Raw genomic sequence first — 16,519 nt, 5'->3', positions numbered from 1 at the left:
AAGGAGCCAGTTGTTCAGGAAAGGTCTTATAAAGAATACCAGGCTGTTTGCGAAGTTTCATTCTGTTTATTCCAGCTTGCATGTCTTATGATGAAAAGGGTCTATCCATATATTTTTGGTGGTCTGGTGTTAATTTTGGAAGAGTGAGATTATGTAAATAGTGCTGTACTTCCATAGCACCATGATAATAATGATAATAATGATAATTTATTTATACCCCGCCCATCTGGCTGGATTTCCCCAGCCACTCTGAGGAGCCTAGTGTGCACAGTTTGGCACACAATTCTGAGAATTCCTGAAGAATCCTTTCTTTTTCACAAGTGCTCTGAGGAAGCTAACCATCTAATATATAAAATATATAAATGGATGTCACATAGAGGAGGGAGAAAGGTTGTTTTTCTGCTGCTCCAGAGAAGCGGACACGGAGCAATGGATCCAAACTACAAGAAAGAAGATTCCACCTAAACATTAGGAAGAACTTCCTGACAGTAAGAGCTGTTCGACAGTGGAATTTGCTGCCAAGGAGTGTGGTGGAGTCTTCTTCTTTGGAGGTCTTTAAGCAGAGGCTTGACAACCATATGTCAGGAGTGCTCTGATGGTGTTCCCTGCTTGGCAGGGGGTTGGACTCGATGGCCCTTGTGGTCTCTTCCAACTCTATGATTCTATGATCTAGTGTGTTGTTTTGTGTTCCACAGGTTCTGCTAATCATAGCTCATTCGGGGCAATCCAAAGGGCGAATGAGGTGCATCTCTTTTGCAGTCAGGGTGTTGAAATGCCTTCAGAGCAATTGGAGCAGCAAGCTAAGAAGCCATCTTGCCTGGGTGACATCACCCTCTGGCAAGATGGAGTTTTAATCTGGGCAGTGACATATCAAAAAAGTGACCCTATCTTAGCTCACTCTGGAACTCCATAGGAACTCCATGGGCAGAGTTTCCGTTCTTTTCAGTGGGGCTTGCATTGAAGAACTTTATGGTGGGTTGCGCCCCATAGGTCAGATCTGCTTCCTGTTCAGCTGTGCTTAAGGATATACAAAATCTGTTGCCTCATTTGGCTAATGGTAGGAATGCTTATCAGACATAATTGATCACTGCAGGTTAATGGAAAGTATACAAGCAGATATCTGACTTTAAGGGATAATCTAAGCTTTTGGAGATGTAAACAGTCCATCTTCAGAAGAGCCACAAATTGTTATCAAATGAAGAAATTATCTGCCTCTTATCTGATGTAACTGATGACTAGAAATTGCTGGAGCATATACAAGCAGATATTATCTAACCTTGTTAAGCAATGTGCTCTGATTATTTAACCTTTGGGTGATTTAGTGGTCTGCCATCGGGATAATAAAGAGCACAGGGATGCCCATCATAAAAATGTCCTGGACTAAATTGAGGAGCGGGAGGTGGTGGCGGAGGGGTCATTAATCCTGATAAAGTAGGCTGGCCTGATTGTCAGGTGGTTTTATAAGACATCAATACAGCCCCACTGTAACCCACCTAGAACACTGCCTCCTACAATTGGTGGAAGTCAGGAACAGAGAAGTCCTCCGAGGGGTTCCTTCTTCGCATACAACTTCTAAGAGAAACTTCTGTGAAGAGCTGTGGAAGAGAGAAAAAAGAGGTTCTCAAAAGCAGACACGTAAGTAGAGATAGATGGCATCTCTGTTTATTAATGCCCACACAGATTCACACAGCTGCCGCCTACACCAAGACTATCTCAGTCATCATCTGTAAGGACTGCTGTGTTGTCTCCATCAGAAAGAATCCCTCGTAGGATCAGACTCTACAAGGTCCCCCCTACCTGTTCATCAGGTGATTGTTTAAAATAAAGAGGCTAAGCAGCAGTTCAATATAGTTTCCCTTGGTTACATTATGAGATATGGAGAAAGTCAGGGTGGGCAAAGCTTTCTTGAGTGCCTCTGGCACAGCTTTTTTGCGTGTTCAGACCCAGAAACTTCCCCCCCAAATAAATTCACACTTGACTCAAATTTTGGTTTTGGTTTTTGGCAGAAATTAGGCCACAACTTTATTGATTACAGAAAGTGACTGGTTGCATAGGCATACATACTGAAACCTCGGGTTGCCATATTTCAAAAAGTGCAGAACAACAAACCCCTGTGTTGCAAACTTAACACAACAAACAATGCAAGCAACATGTTGACCAGTATACTAGATAGCACTGCAATTCTTATTGCATAATATACATAATTTAGTACAACAAAAAACAAAATGTGTACACTTGTAAATTCTCTAATATATTTGAAATCAAATGAACACACGTCTGTCAATTTTTGAAAGTCCGTAGAAGTATAATAAGTCTATAGTTGAAAAAGTAATTGATGCTATCCTGTGGGCTAAGCAATAAAACTTTTTAGGCGTTCATGGTGCCAAAGTAGTAAGCGAATAACAGCGCAGGACAGTGATCCCGGATAATCTGATTGTTTTGCTGAAATCTTCTTCAGCACAACCCATAGATTAGAAAAATGCACAAGGAGCAGTGGTCATAAGGATTTTCTTAGGAAAATACAGTAAATGTGATCTTTAGGGTCTGGAAAGTATAGACGTACCGAAACCTCGGGTTGCCATATTTCAAAAAGTGAACATTGCTGAGCTTTTTTTTTTTTTTTGGCAAAAAGAAAAGTTTTGCCCAGAGTTGTTGAGGCTTTTTCGCCAAGCTGGGTTACCATATAGAGATCAGCCATGAGCTCAGGTATTTTCACGATATGTATAAGTATCTGCTTCCCCCCGATGTTTGGCACGCAGGCTTTGTGATCTTATTCACCCGGTGTCTTGATTGAAGCCCCTCTCAGTGAACTGAATACCCTTTCCGCCCATTGTCTCCTCAATTGGCTTTAACAGGGGAGGCGGTGCTGGAGACCCTTTTGGGGGTCAATCATTTGTAGAATTAACTGGAGAAAACCAACGGCCTGCTGCCTCCTTGTATCAAGCCCTGTATAGGAAAGCTGTTCACTGTGTGATGTTTCATTATGTTTTTATATTTGCTGGAAGCCACCCAGAATGGCTGAGGCGGGGTACAAATACAGTGGTACCCCGCAAGATGAATGCCTCGGAAGACGAAAAACTCGCTAGACGAAAGGGTTTTTCGTTTTCTGAGGTGCTTCGCAAGACGGGTTTCCCTATGGGCTTGCTTCGCTAGACAAAACAGCCCTGCCTCTCCTGTCATGGCGACGGTCACTGCACGCACGCACGCTCGCTTCCCCGCTCCTCCGGCTCCCTCCCACCTTCCTGCTGACGGCTCCTCCGGCTCCCTCCGACCTTCGAGCTGATGGCCGACCTTCCGGCTGCCTCGCGCCGCTGCCCACCGCCCTCGCGCGCTCCCCTCAGGAGCTGTTGCCGCCAGCAGCCAGAGTTGCAGCCGGAGTCGCGCTCCTGAGCCCCGCCGCCCTCCAGCAGCCGCGTCGCGCGGTGGCCACAAGGCGCGGGTGAGTCCAAGGTACCAGCTGCAGCAGCTGCCCTGCTTCTCCCCACCCCTCCCCGCCGTGGTGCTTCGCAAGACAAAAAAACTCGCTCTACGAAAAAACTCGCGGAACGAATTAATTTCATCTTGCAAGGCACCACTGTAATAATAATAATATTATTAGTATTATTGTTGTCGTTGTGGCAGGCTGGCATGGCAAAAAGGGTTGCTGTCATCGGAGCCGGGGCCAGTGGCCTGACTGCTATTAAATGCTGCTTGGATGAAGGTCTCCAGCCAACATGTTTTGAAAGAAGTGACGACATTGGTGGGCTGTGGAGGTTCCAGGTATGTCAAAGTCTGGCTTTGTTGTTTATTTACAAGCAGGGCCGTCTTTAGCATAGGCGGCGCCGGGGTGCAAAATCTGCCCAGCGCCCCCAAATGTTCATTTTAGCTGCTGCCGCTGCCTCCTCCCGGATACTAATAAATGCTACTTTCACTGAGGAAAGACTGGGGGTGTGGGTCAAGGAAGAAGAAGAAGAGGAGATTGGATTTGATATCCCGCTTTATCACTACCCGAAGGAGTCTCAAAGCTGCTAACATTCTCCTTCCCCTTCCTTCCCCACAACAAACACTGGGTGTTTGCTGGGTGACCTTAGGCTAGTCACACTTCTTTGAAGTCTCTCAGCCCCACTCACCTCACAAAGAAGTGTGACTAGCCTAAGGTCACCCAGCAGCTGCATGTGGAGGAGCGGGGAAGCGAACCCGGTTCCCCAGATTACGAGTCCACCGTTCTTAACCACTACACCACACTGGCTCTTGAGGGAGAGAGATGCTGCCTTCATGGAGAGAAGACTGGGGGTGTGGGGTGAGGGAGGGAGATGCTGCCTCATGGAGGGAAGACTGGGGGTGTGGGGTGAGGTAGGTAGGGAGGCTTGGGAAGGAAGCTGCACGCTCGCCAGCCATATGGTTGGCGAGGCGCAGCTGGCGGGCGTGCAGGGAAAGGGGAGGCTGCCGGCAAAGCCACGCAACTCCCCCACTCGCTGGGGCGCCCCTGAGAGGCTGGCGCCCTGGCGCAACGAACTAGTAAGCCCTATGGGAATGACGGCTCTGTTTACAAGGGAATAGTGCCCCTTGCGACAGGATGAGCATCCAGCAAAGAGAATGGTGCTTTGTTTCTGCTTTGCCCTCCTGTATCTGCTTAAAGAATACAGTGGTACCTCGGGTTAAGAACTTAATTCATTCTGGAGGTCCATTCTTAACCTGAAACTGTTCTTAACCTGAGGTACCACTTTAGCTAATGGGGCCTCCCGCTGCTGCCATGCCGCCGGAGCACAATTTCTGTTCTCATCCTGAAGCAAAGTTCTTAACCCGAGGTACTATTTCTGGGTTAGCGGAGTCTGTAACCTGAAGCGGCTGTAACCTGAAGCGTCTGTAACCCAAGGTACCACTATATGTGGAGGAAGAAAAAGAGGCTGGGAGTTCAAAGTTGTATTTGGATGGGGGGAGGGATTGCTAATCATTGGAAGCTGCTATAAAAACCTTCGCATTCCCGAGCACCCAGTGGCGTAGCGTGGGTTGTCAGCACCCGGGGCAAGGCAAGTAATTTGCATCCCCCCGCTGCACTGTCCCTCCCCCAGATAGTCCCTCTCTCTCTCTCCGCACCACACCGCACACTTGGCACCCTCCCCTCCACAGTGGGCGGTGACCCGGCGGCTTGGATCGGATTCGCACAGCCAGCACTGCAGTGAGAGAGAGTGAGTGAGCCAGGTAGGAGCAGAGAGCTGCGAGTGCGAGTGCCCCCCCCTAGATGTTGCGCCCGGTGCGGCCGGCCCCCCCCCGCACCCCCCACACTACCCCACTGTGAGACCCCATCATCCGTCAGTAGCAGCAGTAAGCCATGGGTGGTGGAAAGGAATTTTCGTTTAGCCGGGGACAAATCACAGGTGAGATATCTGACTGGCTATTCTTGGGAAGAGGTTGTGATTGCAAATGATATTTCAGATTTAGAGCAGGCCAAAATCAAAATGGCTGAAAGATTCAGACAGTCAATGCTAAAAATACTTTGCATTTTGAAACGGAAGTTTCTCAAAGTGTGAATCACAGGATAATAGTTTGCAGATTCTGAATATTTGTTTTGATGAAGCCAGTAAGGTATAGAACAATGATATACACATTGCTAAGCTCCTAGTTTAAGAAAAGCTGCACGTTTTCCCAGGGCCTTGAAAATGAGCTACTTTCATTCTTTAAGTTTCACTATGGGTCTCTGGTCAAAAATGGTTTTTGAAGCACTATGGAAACCTGGCAAAATGTGCTAGATCAGAAACCATAGCCTGGAGCCATGGTAATAATAATAATAATAATAATAATAATAATAATAATAATAATAATTTTATTTATATCCCTCCCTCCCCAGCCAAAGCCGGGCTCAGAGCGGCTAACAACAGTAAAAATAACACAGTTTACATAAAATCACAATCAATTAATTGAAATACATTCTAAAATCAGTTCATTTAAAAATCAATTCAGAGTCAAATTAATGGCAACCATCGGGCTAGAGTTCTATGCGGATTACAGAAGGAGGGGGTCAGACTGTGCCTTCAGGTACTAAGTACCTGAAAAAAAACCATGATCTATGCTCAGCTTTAGAAGCCCTGTTCTTAATTCTGCAATTTCCTTCAGGAGCACGATATTGGGGGCCAGGCCAGCATTTATAAATCTCTAACCATCAATACCTCAAAGGAGATGATGAGCTACAGTGATTTCCCCATCCCTGCTGAGTACCCAAACTACATGCACCACAGCAAAGTGATGGAGTACTTCAGGATGTATGCAGAACACTTTGACTTGCTCAGGCACATACGTTTCAAGGTAAGAAGCCTGGCCCCTCATTCTATGGCAGGGGTCAGCAACCTTTTCCAGTCGTGGGCCAGTCCACCGTCCATCAGACCATGTGGTGGGCCGGACTATATTTGGAAAAAAATATGAACGAATTGCTATGCCCCACAAATAACCCAGAGATGAATTTTTAATAAAAGGACACATTCTACAGTGGTGCCCCGCAAGACGAATGCCTCGCAAGACGAAAGACTCACTAGACGAAAGAGTTTTCCGTTTTTTTAGTCGTTCCACAAGACGAAATTCCCTATGGGCTTGCTTCGCAAGACAAAATGTCTTGCGAGTTCTTGCGAGTTTGTTTCCTTTTTCTTAAAGCCGCTAAGCTGTTAATAGCCGCTAAGCCGCTAAGCCGCTAATAGCCGTGCTCTGCAAGACGAAAAAACCGCAAGACGAAGAGACTCGCAGAACGGATTAATTTCGTCTTGCGAGGCACCACTGTACTCGTGTAAAAACACCAGGCAGGCCCCACAAATAACCCAGAGATGCATTTTAAATAAAGGAAACATTCTACTCTACATGCTGATTCCTGGACCATCCATGGGCCGGACTAAGAAGGTGATTGGGACGCATCCAGCCCCCAGGCCTTAGGTTGCCTGCCCGTTTTATGGCTACCAAGGCAGCACCAAGCATGATCACAGTAGGGATGGTGGAAAACAGCTGGGAATGGAAAACAGAAACAGATTCTCCTGCCCCTGCTTCCCACTTCCTTTCCTTTAAATGGTTTTAAATTTAAATGATGCTTTTAATAAGGTTTTTTATTTAATTGTTGGTGAGTGTGTATCCTTTGTGTGTTTTTAAACTGTTTTCATGTTACGAGCTGCCTTGGGGAAAAGGCAAGATATAAACAAACAAACAAATAAAAAGCCACAAAGGCAACTTTCAACATGTTTCAAGGGAAATTTGTAAAAAAACACAAACCCCACAAATTTTATACTCTAAAGAGGCACAAAGTTACAGGCTCAAAAAAGACAGCCTCTGATATAATAAACCAAAAGCACTTTTGGAGTGGTTGGGGTGGGGGATATTTTGACAAACCACCACAACCTCCCAGATTTGTTTGAGGTATGAACTTGATATTTCATGCCATGATATTTTATGATATACGTTTTATGATTTCATTATGTATAATATGGGACATGGGTGGTGCTGTGGGTTAAACCACAGAGCCTAGGACTTGCTGATCAGAAGGTCAGCGGTTCGAATCCCTGCGACGGGGTGAGCTCCCGTCGCTCAGTCCCAGTTCCTGCCAACCTAGCAGTTCAAAAGCACACAGTGCAAGTAGATAAATAGGTACCGCTCCAGCGGGAAGGTAAACGGCGTTTCCGTGCACTGCTCTGGTTCGCCAGAAGCAGCTTAGTCATGCTGGCTACATGACCCGGAAGCTGTATGCCGGCTCCCTCGGCCAATAAAGCGAGATGAGCGCCGCAACCCCAGAGTCATCCGTGACTGGACCTAACGGTCAGGGGTCCCTTTACCTTTACATTTATGTATGATATATCATTGGCCCATCCAGTTCTGCCTTCTCGTCAGCTCTGACTGCTAAGCAGCGCTCCCTCGCTTCAGGCGGGAGCATTTTCCCGCCCTTCCTGGGAGTGCCAAGTATTGCACCGCGGCCTTTTGAATGTGTGCAGCAACTACAGTTGTGCTTTGTAAGCTCCCTCTAGTACGGGTCGTACCACTTGAGATTGTGGACGAGGCCTCACATGATTTTATGTGGACGTTTAATCTTGTCTCAAGTGATACAGTTTTTATAAGGCTCCCGCACCTTGGAAACTTGCACAATGGCTGTTCTTGTTTTCTGTGCGGAGGAGCACGATTTAGCCATGTAAGCTCCCACCTAGAACCTGATCTGGTCTTATCCAAGAACAGGTTTATAACACCTCATTGAGGGGTGGCAGTGGCGGGGAGTGGCCTTTATGTCTAATAATAATAATAATAATAATAATAATAATAATAATAATAATAATATTTTATTTATACCCCGCCCTCCCCAGCCAAGGCCGGGCTCAGTGACAGTGACAGATATATGTATGAGCTAAACAAGCTATAGCATACGACTCCACTCTCTTGGGGCCCCCAAATAATTTAAAGGAAAAAAACAACCCGGATGTACATTTCCAAAATATTAGATAAAAAACAAATAAAATAAAACTGACATACAGCAACAGTGTTTTGTGTTGTGTAGGCTCCTATGCTGTAAGTAATGTGCCCCGTCTGCTAGCCTGCTCCCTAAAATATCACCGGTTTGCTCATTTCTATATATAGGGTGCCTACATTCTGCATGTGCAAATGGCTTTAGATACCTATTAGGTCTATAAATTACCATATAGCATATATTCAACACAAAAAAACAGCGACAATTTGTTGTTGACAAAGGACAGCTGGACATATAAAGGGCCCCATTACCTTCAGTAGTTTAGGGCCTCATCAAACCTAAATCCGGCCCTGCGTCTAAATATTCATTGTATGAGCAGTTCCCAAAATGATTCAAAGGAACGTCATCCCAGTGACCCCCCAATCTGAGGGTGCAATATAAATGTTCCACTTTGCAACCCCACTCACTGGCCTTTGTGAGCATATTTTAATCCATGTGCTTCATTGCTGTGAAATGTGCATATAAAGCCAAGCATAAAAACCATTTACCTTGTCTTTCAAGGCCTGTGTCTGCAGCATAAAGAAACGTCCAGATTTCCCCATTACTGGCCAATGGGAGGTTGTAAGTGAAATATATGGGAAGCAGGAATCTGCCATCTTTGATGCTGTCCTGGTCTGCACTGGACACCACATAGATCCTTATTTTCCACTGGATTTGTTTCCTGGTAGGTGGGATTTTCTGATGTGGTCAACTGCTTGAGAATTCTGGGGAACCCGAACGAAAGCAGAATCCCCGTGGAAGGAGTATGCTTCCCCCCGCTATTCTTTTTAGGGTATTTGGGTGTCTTAGAATATTTATAACATAGTAACATCGACAACCTCAAATATTTAAGGCACTATGTGTGGGAATACAGGTTAAAATATAATTTAAAATGCTGCCTCATTTTAATAGTGGCCCATAGATCAAAACCATAAGGGGAGGGAAACATAAGGCTGAGTCCAAACCAAAGGCCAGGCGGAACAGCTCTGTCTTGCAGGCCCTACGGAAAGATGTCAAGTCCCGCAGGGCCCTAGTCTCTTGTGACAGAGCGTTCCACCAAGTCGGAGCCAGTACTGAAAAGGCCCTCACTCTAGTTGAGACCAACCTAACCACCTTACGACTTGGGACCTTCAAGGTGTTGTCATTTGTAGACTTTAAGGTCCTCCGCGGGGCATACCAGGAGAGCTGGTCCGGTAGGTACGTGGGTCCTAGGCCACATATGTTGTTGTTGTTGTTGTTGTTGTTGTTGTTGTTGTTGTTGTTGTTGTTGTTGTTGTTGTTGTTGTTGTTATCTCTGCTTGGAGGAAGAGCATTTCCTCCCAGGGGCGATGTCAGACTTGACAATCCTTGCTAGGGGCATAGATAACTCTGTGAAACCTGTACGGATGTTTAAATTTGAGGCTTCCCCCTGACAGTGGGAGCAACAAGGATACACCTTGCTCAGCATCATGCAAAATGGCTTATTTCTCCTTTTCACAGGTGTTGAGAAGTTTAAGGGGAAAATTATGCACAGCCGAGAATATAAGCATCCTGAAAAATTCCGGGACCAGCGAATCCTCGTGATAGGCTTGGGAAATTCTGGAGCAGACATCTCCGTGGACCTCAGCCATGTCACTAAGCAGGTGCTGCTCACTTAAGAAAAAACAAATAAATCATTTGCCTTTTATTCTCCTAAACACCTTTCTGGGGCACCTTTCTCAAGCTTTGGGCCCTGTAGTGCCACTGAAACCAAGAGAAGAGGTGAGCTCTGCTAGTGACACTTAACATGCTTAATTCTGCAAGTGTTTACTTGTAAGGAAGTCTCACTTAACTCAATGGCACTTGATTCCTCAGAATCTTTTCCCTAAATATGCAATTTAAAAACAAAACACAAAGCAATTCATAGGTGAAGGTTGAGCAGTGGCCCCACAGAGGGTGGGATTGTTTAGTTCTTGGGACCCCTACCAACCCTCAGTTGCTTTTTCACCCACAGGGGAATATATACTGGAGTTACCGCTGTAGGATAATATTCCAAAATGGTATTCCTCACTTGCAGTGTATCAAAGGATAGTTTATCAAACCCCTACAAGGACACTGCCAGCACATTCTATTATATGTGTCGGTTATGCCTGAACATGTGGACATGTGATTCCATTACACTTGGCTCTCAGCAGGCATCTGTGGTGGGTTTTTCTTCCTTAACCTGCTCCTGTCCCCTCCGGATAGATCTTTCTGAGCACCAGAACTGGCACCTGGGTGGTGAATCGTGTCTCCGATGATGGGTACCCCTTAGACGTGGTTCATTTTACACGCTTCAAAAACCTCCTTCGCAATATGCTTCCTTGCACTCTGGTGAACCTGTGGGGCGAGAAGAAGCTGAACACGAGGTTTAATCATGAGAACTATGGTATAAAACCCCAGCACAGGTAAGGCAGGAGTCTTTTTTAATCTCGGAGAATTGTGAAGGGTGGGGAATTCTGCCTTTCTTTGCTGTTTTTAGCATTTCTTCTTTTTCTTGTGAATATTCAAGGAACCATTTGCATTCTTTTATTAAAAGTTGGTTAACTTGATTTCTTATTTTTCCAGTAAGTTTCACCATTTCTGCATATTCCATAAGTTTTTATATCCATTCTTCTTTTGCTGGGACATCTTCTTCTTTCCATTTTTGGGCAAGTAACATTTTTGCCACTGTAGTTGCATAAATGAATCAATTTCGACACAGTTTGGGTAGTTCTATGCCTATAATTCCCAAAAGGAAAGCTTCTGGTTTTTTTTTTTTTTAACAAACATTATTTTAAACATCTTTTTCAATTCATTATATATCATTTCCCAGTTAAGCTTTAACCTTACTACAAGACCACCACATATGGTAAAAAAGAACCTTCTTTCTCTTTACACTTCCAACACTTATTTGATATTGATTTATACATTTTTGCCATTTATTCGGTGTTAGGTACCATCGATATAACATTTTCATATAATTTTCTCTTAGACCATAACATGCTGTAAATATTATATCCATATTCCACGATCATTCCCATGCTTCCATATCTATATTATAACCAATAACTATTGTCCAGTGTATCATTGAGGATTTTACTTGCTCATCCTTTGTCTCCCATCCCGATAATATTTTATACATTTTAGACAGGACTTTTACATTACTTTCCAACAGATCTCAGTTCAGTTGGGATATTTGTTCCCCAAACCCTTGTATCCTATCTTTCTTAAATACTTCATTCAAATGATTATACTGTATCCATGTTGTTAATTTTCCTGATAAGTCCTTAAATTATTTTAATGGATACTCTCCTTCCTCTTGGTTTAATAAATTTCTTTAAGTTGTCCACCCTTGTATCAGATTCTCTTTCTTTACCGCTATAGCTTCCAACGGACATGGGTGGCGCTGTGGGTTAAACCACAGAGCCTAGGGCTTGCCGATCAGAAGGTCGGCGGTTTGAATCCCCGCGACGGGGTGAGCTCCCGTTGCTCGGTCCCAGCTCCTGCCAACCTAGCAGTTCGAAAGCACATCACAGTGCAAGTAGATAAATAGGTACCGCGCTGGCAGGAAGGTAAATGGCGCTTCCATGCGCTGCTCTGGTTCGCCAGAAGCGGCTTAATCATGCTGGCCACAACCCAGAGGTTGCAGCACTTCAAGGTCTCTTTCCTTCTTTGCTCCATAGGTTCCTCAGTAGGTATCCCATCGCAGCTGACGACCTTCCGAACGCCATAATTTCTGGCAGGGTGCTCATGAAACCCAACGTGAAGGAGTTCACTGAGAGAGGAGTGATATTTGAAGATGGCAGCAGAGAGGAAGACATTGATGTGGTGATCTTTGCCACAGGATACAACTACTCATTTGCCTTCGTTGAGGAGGGAGTCATCAAGACAAGGGGCAATTGGATCCCGCTCTATAAGTTTGTCTTCCCACCACAGCTGGAAAAGCCCACACTGGCAATCATTGGCCTCCTCCAACCTTTGGGAGCCATCATGCCAATAGCTGAACTCCAGGCTCGCTGGGCCACGAGAATCTTCAAGGGTAAGGAAGAGAGGAATACACTGGGGATTCCCAAGCTACTGCTCTGCTAAGGTCTCCAGCTTGGGCTCTGTTCTGTATAATGAACTCCCTGATCCTGGAACAACAAAGAATTATGGGTGGATTCTCATGGGTGTGAAAAGGTGGCTTCTAATCGAACCATGCGCTTGTATAGCTGTGTCTGGGAGAGGACTGAGTTATGAGAGAGGTTGCAGTAGGCAAGGAGACCAGGGCTTGAACCAGAGTTTTACCTGAGAGGACAGGAAGAAATGAGCAGCTTTTTGCATTCTTGGTCAGGAGAAAGAGAACTGCAAAACAATTGGCCAGCTGATCCTTTATTTGAAATGCTTAACTGGTACATAGGTAAAGGTAAAGGTACCCTTGCCCGTACGGGCCAGTCTTGACAGACTCTAGGGTTGTGCGCCCATCTCACTCTAGAGGCCGGGGGCCAGCACTGTCCGGAGACACTTCCGGGTCACGTGGCCAGCGTGACATCGCTGCTCTGGCGAGCCAGAGCCGCACACGGAAACGCCGTTTACCTTCCTGCTAGTAAGCGGTCCCTATTTATCTACTTGCACCCGGGAGTGCTTTCGAACTGCTAGGTTGGCAGGCGCTGGGACCGAACAACGGGAGCGCACCCCGCCACGGGGATTCGAACCGCCGACCTTACGATCGGCAAGCCCTAGGCGCTGAGGCTTTTACCCACAGCGCCACCCGCGTCCCTATAACTGGTACATATCTGTGTGTTATTTTTCAGGCCTGCTCAAGTTGCCTTCAGAGGATGAAATGATGGCTGACATTACTGAGAAGGTCAAGTATAATGAGAAACGGTAGGTTGCAGTCTTTCCATACTTACAGTGAGGGATGCTAATTTCTCTCAGGACTTTGGCATCTTAAATTTCATGGTCTTGGAAGCTTGCGTCTCATTTCTAGCTTTGTAGAGTGTTCTTCAAATGTGTCGTTTGCCAGAGCTTCCCATTAGTTCATGCCGTTTTTCACCTCTACATTGCTGGTACATGCACATTGATAAAATGTGGCAGAAAAGCAATATTTGTGCCAGTGTACAAGCTTTTCCCCCTGCAGGATTCCCCCAGTGTTTGAATAGGGTGGCAAGTGTGTGACCTTTGACCACCAATTTGGGAAGACTAGTAACCCTTGAGCAATAGGATGTGGGGCAGAGGAACAGTTTGGGGCTAGTTTCCCCTTTAAACTAGGAGTCAGAGAAGCAGAAAGAGCAGTGAGTTGACTGAGGCTGAAGCATCCTTCCAGTCCACAGTTGCTCTTTGGTGACCTGATGCAGAATTACCGTATTTTTTGCTCTATAAGACTCACTTTTTCCCTCCTTAAAAAGTAAGGGAAAATGTGTGTGCGTCTTATGGAGCGAATGCAGGCTGTGCAGCTATCACAGAAGCCAGAACAGCAAGAGGGATTGCTGCTTTCACTGCGCAGAGATCCCTCTTGCTGTTCTGGCTTCTGAGATTCAGAATATTTTTTTTCTTGTTTTCCTCCTCCCAAAACTAGGTGCGTCTTATGGTCTGGTGCGTCTTATAGAGTGAAAAATACGGTACCAACTTTGTTGCCTGCTAAGATGTGCAGCCTCTGCCCAGCCTGGATATTTGTAAACAAAGCAAATATTCACAAGGGATGTTAAGTCTCCAATGCTCTCCCATCCACAGGAAAGGGAACCCTGCAGTTCTGTCCTAAAGCCTCTCGCGGAAGTAGGGAGTGTGTTGCCACTGGAAATTATGAGTCTTGCTCCCTGGGATTAAAAGCAGCCAAATGCGCCAAACTTGGCAAAGGGGAGAGGGGGTGGCTGTAGGGAGACCAAGCTGGAGCTGCGTTTAAGGCAGGGGTCAGCAAACCTTTTCAGCAGGGGGCCAGACCACTGTCCTTTTCAGGGGCCAGACTATATTTTTATTTGGCTGGGGGGATGAACAAATTCCTATGCCCCACAAAGAACCCAGAGATTCATTTTAAATAAAAGCGCACATTCTACTCATGTAAAAACACGCTGAATCCCAGACCATCCGCAGGCTGGATTTAGAAGGTGATTGGGCCGGATCTGGCCTCTGGGCCTTAGTTTGCCTACCCATGGTTTAAGGCAGCCTTCCTCAACCTGTGGGTCCCCAGATGTTGTTGAACCACAACTCCCATCACCCCTAGCTAGCAAGGCCAGAGCTCGGGGATGATGGGAGTTGTAGTCCAACAACATCTGGGGACCCACAGGTTGAGAACCGCTGGTTTAAGGTCTCCTTAAAGGTAAAGGGTAAAGGGACCCCTGACCATTAGGTCCAGTTGTGACCGACTCTGGGGTTGCGGCGCTCATCTCGCTTTATTGGCCAAGGGAGCCGGCATACAGCTTCCGGGTCATGTGGCCAGCATGACTAAGCTGCTTCTGGCGAACCAGAGCAGCGCATGGAAACGCCGTTTACCTTCCCGCCGGAGCGGTACCTATTTATCTACTTGCACTTTGACGTGCTTTCAAACTGCTAGGTTGGCAGGAGCTGGGACCAAGCAACGGGAGCTCACCCCATCACAGGGATTCGAACCACCAACCTTCTGATCGGCAAGTCCTAGGCTCTGTGGTTTAACCCACAGCGCCACCTGCGTCCCCAAGGTCTCCTTGGGTTCTAACTAATGCCTGCCAATTCCCCCCTCTCTCCTTAGGTATGTGCCAAGCCAGCACACCATGCTGCAGGTGCAGTACGTTGATCACATGGACGAACTGGCCTCCTTGTCGGGAGTGAAGCCCAACCTGCCACGTCTCATCCTGACGGACCCAAAGCTGGCCTGGGAGGTGTTCTTTGGTCCCTGCTCTCCAGCGCAGTTCCGTCTGACCGGGCCTGGGAAGTGGGAGGGGGCCAGAAACGCCATCCTGACCCAGAAGGAGAGGATCGTCAAGGCCACCAAGACCCGAGGCCTGCAGAGCTGCGTGGGCACCAGTCTGCCTTCGACGCCGTGTTTCTTCATCAAAGTGCTTGGCTGTTTTGCCATCTTTGCCATCCTAGTAGCTTACCTGTAGATTACAGCCAGAGGGGAACCCGTTTCCTTGTACCTGCACACCCTTGTAGCTGGCAGACATCTAGGATGCTGGGAAGAACAGGTGTGGCTTTAAAGAGAGCAGAATCTGTTACACGTTAACTCTAGCTTGTTCAGCAGAGAGCAGATCGTGCAATGAATTCCCCAGAATTCCCCCCCCCCCGTCTTCTCCCTTACACTAGTCTGCTTGTTAACATTCACACAACCAAGGGGATTCTGTCCTCACAGGCATATTCAGGATAATACTTGCACTTCTTTTCTGCTTTTGTTCTTTTTTTTTAATAATAATTTTTATTAGTTTTCAATTACAGTCCAATCATAGCCTCATTATAACAATACCCATTTACTAATGCCAATCATTCAAATACCAAAATTATATACCGTATTTTTTGCTCTGTAAGACTCACTTTTTTCCTCCTAAAAAATAAGAGGAAATGTGTGTGTGTCTTATGGAACGAATGCAGGCTGCACAGCTATCCCAGAAGCCAGAACAGCAAGAGAGATTGCTGCTTTCACTGCGCAGTGATCCCTCTTGCTGTTCTGGCTTCTGAGATTCAGAATATTTTTTTTCTTGTTTCCTCTTCCAAAAACTAGGTGCGTCTGGTGGTCTGGTGCGTCTTATAGAGCGAAAAATACGGTAATTTAGATAAGGTGACCCCCCCCCCCCGCAGCATGCTAGAATTGATGGTTTGATGATTTTCTTTATTTCTGCATTCCAAAATCTTATTAATTTCAATTACATTATGGTCATAATAATAATCCCTTATACAACAACTGCAATATTAATAACTTCTATTCGTGTTGACACATTAAAAGATTTATACAACTACAAGTGAGGCTCTCAAACGATATCCTTGTTCTTCCCGTGTGTGGCAGTTATTCTGTCCATGGTGTTTCTTCCTGTCCTTCTAAGATGTTATGTCTTTCTTCCACCAGTTGTTGCTGTTATCCATCATGCCTTGGGTGGAGCTGATATCCCATTGTGGTTCCAGAAATTTCTCCCTCACTCTGTCCTGTGCTTC

At 46.0% G+C, this 16,519-nt stretch overlaps 1 protein-coding gene across 1 annotated transcript; it reads left to right on the top strand.

Moving 5' to 3' along the window:
• The first annotated feature begins 1,262 nt into the window (after window positions 1–1,262).
• On the top strand, window positions 1,263–15,814 carry LOC310679721 (flavin-containing monooxygenase 5-like). Its single transcript, XM_083445338.1, has 9 exons — window positions 1,263–1,635; window positions 3,622–3,759; window positions 6,094–6,282; window positions 8,966–9,128; window positions 9,923–10,065; window positions 10,649–10,848; window positions 12,106–12,461; window positions 13,216–13,288; window positions 15,126–15,814. Exons 2-9 carry the CDS (start codon window positions 3,628–3,630, stop codon window positions 15,478–15,480), a joined length of 1,611 nt encoding a protein of 536 aa, XP_083301464.1. The 5' UTR covers window positions 1,263–1,635; window positions 3,622–3,627; the 3' UTR covers window positions 15,481–15,814.
• The last annotated feature ends 705 nt before the right edge of the window (window positions 15,815–16,519 follow it).

The sequence above is a fragment of the Podarcis tiliguerta genome (assembly GCF_965153285.1).
Source record: "Podarcis tiliguerta genome assembly, chromosome: 6".
NCBI classification, from domain to species: Eukaryota; Metazoa; Chordata; class Lepidosauria; order Squamata; family Lacertidae; genus Podarcis; species Podarcis tiliguerta.
The sequence above is the reverse complement of the archived record's forward strand: the minus strand, read 5'-3'. Positions and strand labels throughout refer to the sequence as shown.

Bases quoted from the DNA above. Each gene is read 5' to 3' on its own strand.
- LOC310679721 (XM_083445338.1), top strand. From the start codon at position 3,628: ATGGCAAAAAGGGTTGCTGTCATCGGAGCCGGGGCCAGTGGCCTGACT. The intron at 10,066-10,648 runs GTGCTGCTCACT...CCCTCCGGATAG, and splicing joins TCAGCCATGTCACTAAGCAG to ATCTTTCTGAGCACCAGAAC. The intron at 13,289-15,125 runs GTAGGTTGCAGT...CTCTCTCCTTAG, and splicing joins GTCAAGTATAATGAGAAACG to GTATGTGCCAAGCCAGCACA.